The 9,154-nt window shown below is 54.0% G+C and overlaps 4 protein-coding genes across 4 annotated transcripts; 1 reads left to right on the top strand and 3 right to left on the bottom strand.

The window, feature by feature from the left end:
• Positions 1–550: 550 nt before the first annotated feature.
• On the bottom strand, positions 551–1,624 carry Z520_07136 (uncharacterized protein; the record flags this gene model as incomplete). Its single annotated transcript, XM_016777635.1, has 1 exon — positions 551–1,624. The coding sequence occupies one exon, from the start codon at positions 1,622–1,624 to the stop codon at positions 551–553; it is 1,074 nt and encodes a 357-aa protein (XP_016631145.1).
• A 322-nt stretch (positions 1,625–1,946) lies between these two features.
• On the bottom strand, positions 1,947–3,113 carry Z520_07135 (uncharacterized protein; the record flags this gene model as incomplete). The annotated part of the gene is made up of 1 exon (XM_016777634.1): positions 1,947–3,113. The coding sequence occupies one exon, from the start codon at positions 3,111–3,113 to the stop codon at positions 1,947–1,949; it is 1,167 nt and encodes a 388-aa protein (XP_016631144.1).
• A 795-nt stretch (positions 3,114–3,908) lies between these two features.
• Positions 3,909–5,246, top strand: Z520_07134 (uncharacterized protein; the record flags this gene model as incomplete). The annotated part of the gene is made up of 1 exon (XM_016777633.1): positions 3,909–5,246. The coding sequence occupies one exon, from the start codon at positions 3,909–3,911 to the stop codon at positions 5,244–5,246; it is 1,338 nt and encodes a 445-aa protein (XP_016631143.1).
• Positions 5,247–5,399: 153 nt separating this feature from the next.
• On the bottom strand, positions 5,400–7,536 carry Z520_07133 (uncharacterized protein; the record flags this gene model as incomplete). Its single annotated transcript, XM_016777632.1, has 4 exons — positions 5,400–6,132; positions 6,201–6,778; positions 6,887–7,261; positions 7,426–7,536. 4 exons carry the CDS (start codon positions 7,534–7,536, stop codon positions 5,400–5,402), a joined length of 1,797 nt encoding a protein of 598 aa, XP_016631142.1.
• Positions 7,537–9,154: the final 1,618 nt, after the last annotated feature.

Below are 9,154 nucleotides of genomic sequence, written 5' to 3'. Positions count from 1 at the left end.
TGTGTGTGTGTGTGTGTGTGTGTGTGTGTGTGTGTGTGTGTGTGTGTGCGTGTGTGTGTGTGGCTTCCTCGTCCTAGAAAAAACCCCTGCGCCAGCGGACTCTGATCTGGAGTTGTAGTTGGATCGGGATGTAGGGGCGTATATAGTGTCAATATACTCGGTACTGGATGAACAAACCTCGGTTGCCGCTGTCACGATAAAGCTGTTTTTCTTTTAAAAAGGGCAAGGGGAGCACCGTCTTCTAGTGGTAGTAGTAATACCCAAATCAGGCAGGTAGAAGCATTAAGAGGGGGAGAAAAAAGGCCCATTTCAAACGTGGTCGTGGTAGGTAGATAGGTAGGTAGGTCAATCTTCCTTATGTTTTTGAATACTTGGTAGAGGACACAGTGTGTCATCCCGAATTATTGCTCTTCTCCGCTTTCCTTGCCGCACTCGTCTTGCCTTCTTCTACCTGCCTGTCTGCCTACTACGGCTACATTCATTACGCACATATTTTTATCTTGCTTTGCAGCTACTGCCCTCGGACCGCCCAAAACCCTCCTCATCCAGTTTACCAAGCAAACTTGTCACCAGTCACCTGCTCACTCCACTCCCACAGCTTGGTGGCTTTGTCCTTGCTGGTCGCGTACGGCGGGGCCGGCTTGGGCTGACAATCGCCCATAAAGACGCCAGGACCCTCGGCGGGAGGAAGGGTAAGCTTGTCGTCAAGCGCGGCGACGAGGGTCGTGCTGCATCCCTGCTGCTGCGTCTTCCAAACCATACCCCGTTTCTTGGCCGCGGTGAGCATGGTCTCGAGCATGACCGGCTCCGTGTTGCGACCCAGCTCGGTCTCTATCTCGCCCGGGTTGACCGCGAAGCTCAGAATGCCGTGCTTCTCGTACAGTTTGTCGTTGAGCCCGACGCTGAACAGCACCGCGGCCGTCTTGCTGGCCCCGTACGCGATCGTGGGGAAATACGCCGTCTCCTCACTCACGGGCAGGTCGTAGGCCTGCATCATGGCGATGTTGGGTTTCTCGTCGTCGGGCAGCGCCGTCACGGGCTTTTCGTATCCCATGTCGCTGAACCGGACGCCGCCGACGTAGATGCCCATGCTGGCCAGGTTGACGATGCGCACTGCTCCCTTTTTGTTGCCAGCAGCTTCCGCTGCTGCCAAGATCTTGGGCATGATCAGGTTCGTGAGCAAGAAGTGGCCCACGTGGTTCGTCGCCATGGTGATTTCCACCCCGTCCTCGGTTATGGTGCGGTTCTGGATATTCATGATCCCCGCGTTGTTGATCACAATGTCAATCGCCGGCACGTCCTCCCAACCCAGCACTTCCTTCGCCGCCGCGCGGACGGATTTTTGCGACGATAAGTCGACTTGCAAGGGGCGGTACTCGACGTTTGGATACGCGGCTTTCAAGTCGTCGATGCATTCTTGAAGTTTCGCCACCGAGCGACCTGCCAGGATGAGGAGGCGTGGAGATTGCGACGCCAGAGACTCGGCTGTGGAATACCCGATGCCTTTCCTGTTGACACCTGTGATCAGGATTGTGCGGTCCTTGATCGCCGAGGGAAAGGCGGCAGCGACATCGAGGCCGTCGGTGGTGGAGCTAAAGTCTGGGTGGGTAGTAGCTGTTGTCATGGCTAGCAGGAGACGTGCTTGATGGCCTTGGGAGCAAGGTAGAAGAAGGAGTCTTAAGAAAGGAAATATAGAAGGACATCTGGACAGTTGGGAGGAAATCGTGCTCTCTTATAGCATTCCCCTTCTGCATTTTTCTCAGGCGTCCTGTAACACAATCGCTCTCTAATGATCGTATAGATATCGCAAGGCTCCACCGGACGTATAGAATCCATACGGCCCCGGTTACCCCACAATACCTGATCGTTGCCGATTCGTGAGTTCGGGTTGCCGACTCTATGATTGGCGGTCGCCTGCAAGCCACATCATGCAACGTCCTCATTCCTCATTCGCCCTCCGAGCTTTCCTGTGAATCCTCGTCCTCGTCCTCCTCGGAATCGTCGTCTTCCGCGTCAGTATCATCCACCTCTGACTCACTTTCCACTTCCTCATCTCCTGAAACTCTCTCAAACGGGTCGAAATCCTCTGCTTCTACATCCCTATCTCCCCACTGCTCCCACTGCTCTATCAACATCGTTGGAAGCTTCGAGACATGCCGCTTTAGTCGTGGCCGGGTCCTGATGATGAAATCGCTGGCTTTGAGGTAGGCTTTGCGGAAATGTCGCCAAAGATCGGGATCGAGACGAGGGTGTGGGAAGTAGGGGTCGTTTCCGGTGACTGCGACGAGGTATTTGTTAACCACATCTGACATGGGATCTTTCGAATCCAGGTCAACCTCGGAGCATTTGTCAAAATCCAGCATCCATAGTTGGGTCTCTCGCTGTGTGAAATTGTCCATGGACGATACTGGACGCTTGTTAGATCCAGGATCTGGATTGTCGCTGCGGAATGGCTTTGCTGTCGAGCTGCCGATGACGAATTCGGTGTCTTGTGCGTCTACTTGTGCATCCCAGTGGAGCGTGGCGAGTCCAATTGCCATCTCTTCCGCATATGCATCGACGTCGAGCCCAATCGTCCTTGCCTGATCAAGGTAAAGAGGAAAGTTTCGGAGGGTGTCGCCTGGCCCGTAGAGGCTGGAGTTTGGATTGTTCTGACCGAAGTAGAGGCGAACGAGACAGTCTTTGTTTGGAGGGTCGTTGAGAACGTCGTTCTGTACCTGCTCGTCTTCCTGGAAGAATAGTCGGACGAGAGCTTTCCGCGTCAACTCAGGCACTGGCAGAATTTGATCGAGGTGGAAAGCTGCGGCTATGGTCTGGTCTGCGTGCGGGAATCGTGAAAGGTTCGCCGCCCAGAAGTCGCGTGCCTCCGGACCGTTGAAACGCTGTGCTGAAGGCACGCGGGGCAGACGGCGTTGGGGAAAGTATGCTGCCAACAAGCGCTTCCAGGTGAGGTAGCTGTCGTAGGCTCGGTTGGTCAAGAGGAAGTCGTTCCATAGTGCGTCAGCATTTGCACCTTTTTTGATTGCTTGTGCTGTTCCTGGTATTTCGAACACACTTCCGCAGGTTCCTCGACCGATATCTCGCAGGAGGACTCCGGGGGCAAGAGACTCCATGTTAGTTTGGGTGCAGGTCAGGTTGAAGCAATGGAAGAAGTGGAAAAGAATAAGGAAGTAGAGGAGAAGGATGGAAAGAACTCGGTGTCGCTTTCTACTTTTATATCCTGTTGAGTCATTAGTAGTTAAAGTTTGGTTCCGCAAGGCTTTATGTGCCAGGAGGACCTCAACGATAAATGACCCAAGTAACAGTGACTGAGGCAGGTGTCTTCCCTAACCCCAACGGCGATATATCTGGTACTAGATGATCGACGGACATCACTCACAAAACAAATATGACTGCCCTTGGAAACAGCGGGGTGGTTCATGTGCGTGTGTATTACTGTCACCTATATTTCACCCAGTTCCATAATCCAGTCCATGATAAAAAAAACCTACAATCCTGGTTACGACAGAAGGTTGTGTGCTCAAGGGATTTGTTGAATAGAAAATAGAGCCTGATCAGGGACGATGTATGGGTTGTCATTATTATCATTTGATGGAGCTCATTTTCTGGAACGTACAAACGCATTTCAACCTGACATATGCTTGTACCTATGATCGACAGTATATCTGCTACCGCGGATCGTACCACCGGATCTGCAATACTGCTTCTCCGCACTTTGCAGCATCTCAAAAGGTCACACATACGCACATGCTGTTTGCATCATCGCAAAATAATAGTTGCAGGGTCCCAAGTCCAAGTCCTCAGAGCAGATCTCCTCGCTGTCCCCAGTGATGGATGGGAGAGAGAGCTGCACCTTGCACCTTACCCCCTGTCCTTCCCCTAGCCCTGGCCCCTGCTAGCTGATCACCATGTCCCTAACCTTCACGCAAGGCTTCCTCCTAGGCCAGCTCTCAGTGGTCGTCTTCTTGGGCTGCTTCATCAAGTTCTTCATCTTCGGCGAGGCACCGCCTTCTCCACGTTCGCCACGCACCTCTCGCACCTCTCGCCCTCCCAAACACGTCCGGACCACGTCCACGTCCCTCCATGGCCTCGCGTCCTCCAAAACCCCCGCGCCGCAGTCGGCGTTGAGGACCACGGGCAGCAGCGCCGCCAACATCCTCCGCCCCGTACCCACCAATGCCACTGACATCGCCTCGATCCTGCGCAAGACTTACTACCAGATGCCCCCGAGCCGAGGTGGTGGTGGTCACGGGCACGGGCACGGCAAGCAGCACCAGCAGCACTCGACGCATCAGCCCGAGAGTCTTGACTGGTTCAACGTCCTGCTCGCTCAGACAATAGCACAGTACCGCCAGACGGTCTACAATCTGCGGGACGCCTCGGGAAACTCCTCAGCGATACTAGCAAGCCTCGAGGCGACCATTAATGATCCTGAAAAGAGGCCGTCCTACATAGACAACATCAAAATCACCGAGGTTTCCATGGGCGAGGAGTTCCCCATTTTCAGCAATGTTCGTGTTATTGCCGTTGATGACGATATGTCAACTGCCACCGGTGGTAGACTGCAAGCTCTGATGGACGTCGACCTGTCTGACGACAATCTCACTCTAGCTATCGAGACCGCGCTCATCCTCAACTACCCCAAACCCTTTTCTGCTGTGCTGCCAGTCGCTCTCGCTGTCTCGGTCGTAAGGTTCTCGGGCACGCTTTGCATAAGTTTTGTCCCTGCTACCGAGGACGACCCATCCAGCGAAAACAAGCATGCCTCCTCGGGCAAGCCCAAAACCAATCTCGCCTTTTCATTCCTCCCCGATTACCGGCTCGATCTTTCTGTTCGCAGCTTGATTGGATCCCGCACTCGCTTGCAGGACGTGCCAAAGATTGCCCAGCTGGTGGAAGCTAGAGCACAAGCGTGGTTTGAAGAGAGGGTGGTCGAGCCAAGAGTGCAAGTGGTTCCTTTGCCCGGCCTGTGGCCACGGATGGGCAAGACCAGGGTGAGGGAAGGCCAGGACGAGGAGCGGCCTTCTACTCAAGATGACCGCCGGTCGTCTTCATTCGTTGATCATCGCAAAGAGCCGAAGCCAGAAGACCAATTTCCCTCTCAAGAAGAAACTGAGAGGATCTTCGAGGGCATTAGGTGGCGTACTGGTCACCATCGTTCCGACAGTCAAGTCATCGAACATGAAGATGATGCCCCAACTCCACAACCCTTGCAAGCTATGCCCGGGGCTCTTCCAGCTTCATGAGAAAGAGTTGATCAACAAGCATTCTCGGACAGCATCCGGGTCGTGCCTCGTCAGAGCCATGGAAGCAGGTGGGTCGCGATTCACTTGAGTATATCTCGTGGCTCTGTGCAAAGTCGCAATAGGGGTATGATATGACACCATTGTGTCTTTCTCTCAAGTGGCTTCTATTGTGCTTGGTGGGAATATCTCATCCCATAGCCACCGAAGCGGCTCATTGCAAACAGGCTTCCACCACAAGAACCTGGAGCAAATCAATGCCAGTATGGACGAGTCCTGGATTTGTAGGAGTAAGATCTGCTGTAACAGCTGCTCAATATACCAAGCTCGTTGGGGTGTGAAGCTCGATGCAATTGTGCCCAGCGTGAGAGACCACAATAAGACCTGGCCGTGCAAATCCCAACAGCCGAGAAGGTCGCAGGCCTCGAGAGTCTGTTGCAGCATCAGGGCCAACCTGGGCTTCACTCCTTGCGGGGGAGGCAGGGGAAAGATAACCATCTCGCTGAAAATGAGTGCTCCCAGGCGCACGGCATGATGGACACACAGTTCGGGGCTCGACAAATCCAAGGGGCATGGCATTTGAGAGAGGAGTCGGTGCTGCGCGCAGTTGCGGGCTTCTGAGAGCTCCGCAAGCTCCGGGGCAGTGGGACCCCCACGGACATGGTGATCCAAGGCCACAGTCACCTCGGAGTACGCATCCAGCACCTCGAGCAATTGCTGGCCAGCAGGACTTTGACGGAGGTACCGAAAACCTGCGCCGAGTTTGGAATCCAAGTCAATTGCCACGGGGTCGAGGATATGTTTTCCTGTGGAGACGAGTGACCTAATGGGGCGATTCCACGGGAAGTTCGGTCTGCATGCATATTTCGAGGCAAAATACAGATCACACCTGACATGGTCATTCAGCATCACCGCTCACCGCGTTTTGGATGGGACATAGACAGCAAGCAGACTTACAGTTGCATTGTATCGGCCATTCCGTACAGCTCGATGCCACCAAGGCCTCCTTTCTGACTAATCAGTAGCAAGATGCCCTGGATATGCTTTTCATCATTGACCATGGCGCCGTAGACGTGGAGATTGTTAACCTTGGCCATGGGAGATAACGGATGGACTTTTGGGTATTCGGTCTCGTCCCTGGTGTTGTGAACACTCATGATGGTGACGGCCATGATTAGCGCATCGGTGGGTACGGTAGTTGTGTTAATAGCTCGGCCTCCGTTTCCGCTTTCTCTCGATGTCGTGTTGTAGTCTCTCCCTTTCCGTTTGGTAGGGGAGGAGAGACTGAGCGACCGCAACTGCTCATTTACCAACTTTATCGTCTCGACCTTGTGCGACAGACGGAGGAGCGGGGCCGACTCGTTGATCTCCCGCCCGTTGTATGCGCAGAGGATGTGATACGACGCCGCGTAGACAAAGGCGTGGAATGCGACGGGGTGCTCCATGCCGCACTTCAACCAGGCGGATTTGACTGGGTTCATGGTATGAAGAGAGCTCTTAACCGGCACAGTGTTGGGCCAGGAGTGGGACAAGGCCTGTGTTAGCATTGTGTCAGTCAATGATTCGATTCGCACATTATCATCGGAAAATTTTGACGAGAGTTCCGCCTTTTCAACACTCCGACGGGGAAAAATGGTACGTACGTGGTCGAGAACTTGATGAATGAAGAGCGGCACGCCCTGCACCGGCAAGGCATCGAATGGGTCGATTCGACCCTCACCGAGAAGCGATTGAAGGCCGCGGGCGCTGCGTAGCTGGAGGGCCAAATCCTCGCGGTCATCGTCAACAGGAGGCGTAGGGTATGGTTTGTGCGGGGAGAATTCATCGCCATCCTCTTTCTCCTCGTGCTCCTCGATGGCGACATCGCCATCCTGAGTTTCCCCTTCGCTCGTCTCCCGTGCAGGGCCATCGCGAGGTTCTAATTTTGATTTCTCGACCGGGCCGCCGCCGTCTTGTCCCTTTCTGAGAGCCTCGAGACGCTTGACTCTCAATGCTCGGTGGTAGTTCTTGGTGATGTGCTAGAACTTGCCTGTCAGAAAAGGCAACACTCTAAACCCCCCCAATTTAACCAGTCGCCGAATGGAGCATGCCTTGACGTGGAAGGACACCTCTTTTTCCAAAACGCCCCCCGATTCCGGACGCTCTCAGATTTCTGGGGTGAGACAAATAACAAATAGCTTACCGCGCGCACTTCACTGGGACCGCCACGACGCCTCTTCTCGCCCTTGACCGGTTCGACCGGCTTCGAGTATTCGACAAACATGAACCGACCTGCGGGGGCGTTACCCGCCATTTCGGGGTGAGCGTGCTCATCTACCACCTCGCGCCGATACAGGTTGCTTTGCGACGATCGAATGTCGAGTAAGCCGGATTACTGTTTATAGGTATGTGGTTGTCAGGAGGATGCGAAAAGCGGGGGCGGGCCTGGCAACCACCTAGTTGTACTAAGGGAGGAATATTGAGTAGTACCTTGATGGTTGTTGGTAGCGCAGACAAAGTAATACGCCGGCAAGGGGTTTTTTTTGGCGACTGTCGACCAAATATCTAGAGAATTTCGAGGAGGTCGTTAAGGCTTATAGAAGGAGCTTGAAGAAAACCATGAAACGGGCGAAGCGATCGATGTGTCGATGTGTCAGCAGCAGCAGGGGGAAGAGAAGTCCGCGGTTGTGGATGGATGGAGCATTTATGAATGGAGCAATTGAAGAAAACTAACAGGACGTCGGGGTTGGCTTGTGACCCTAGAGGGCGGGACGGGGACTGCGAGTTGCAAAGTGGCCGCCGTATACCGTATACCTGGAGGTAGTCGTGAGTTTTGCTGGGTACTCGGTCGATAGGTGAGGTTGCATGTGTTTTGCCTGTATCTATGGACCCAGGTGGTGAGCGTGGTGTGGCTTCAGCAGACGAGAACTGGCGGTCGGCTACCCGGGCAAGGGCATGCCTGCCCGGGGACGTAGGTAGGCGCTCCGTTAATAATGATAATAATAACAATAATAGCTAAAGCAGGCAGTGAGTGGCCTTTCTCGGCAGCTTGTTGGGCTAGCGTGCCTCTGAAGCCCGAGCGTCCAGGGAGTCAGGGACCAGGGGACCCAAGGGGGACAAAAGAGGGAAATGGTGTGTGGGCAATGAATGAGCGCTTCTGCACCAAACACTGTTCGACTCCCCGCGTTTTCGTTTCCAACAGAGAGGCTTCCATCGCTTGTTTTATTTGACACGCCACTCGACACCACCTACCCACTATGTCCCTAGTGTGGAACACCCCTCCTCGGTCCCTTGTACAGCACGCTGCCCTCGCTGTCTACTACCTAGGTACCCAGCGATTTCATATTCGCAGCAAACTTGGGGTTGACGCGGGATGGTCCTGAACAGACACGCCTCCTTCTTTGCCCTTTGCGTAGGTATCGAGATGCAGAATGCGAAGTGATTAACCCTGGACCAGTGCCTCCAATGCCCTGCAACCCCTCCTTCTCCCTGCTCTTCAGCCTTTCACAGCCTCGAGACACTCTCGTCGCCCGGATCTCCGGGTTTTGCGACCTACCATTTCGCTTCTCTGGAACGGTGCGGCTCATTACTAAGCGCAGCAGCACCACCTGCCTATAGTTCATCTCGCGGTTCAGGTCCCGTCCTATTATGACCTGTTGCGCAGAAAGACAACTATACCGTTATAGCTTTAAGTCAGAGAAGGCCCAGGAAGAACAGGCCTGTTTGATGACTACCCAGCGGCATTCGAATATGCACAAGTCCTCAGTATTTCCGCGGAATACTAGTCACTGTCAGTTGAATATCCACCGTCAGCCTTCCCCGAACGTTGCTTCTCCTGGCCACTAGGATGTCGTTGGATCTTTGCCTGCATATGGTAAATGGTGCATTGCACTCAGAAACGCAAGATCTGCGAATTCGCCCATTTCTAGCGA

The sequence above is a fragment of the Fonsecaea multimorphosa genome (assembly GCF_000836435.1).
Source record: "Fonsecaea multimorphosa CBS 102226 unplaced genomic scaffold supercont1.14, whole genome shotgun sequence".
Classification (NCBI taxonomy): domain Eukaryota; kingdom Fungi; phylum Ascomycota; class Eurotiomycetes; order Chaetothyriales; family Herpotrichiellaceae; genus Fonsecaea; species Fonsecaea multimorphosa.
This window is presented reverse-complemented; position numbering and strand designations above follow the sequence as displayed.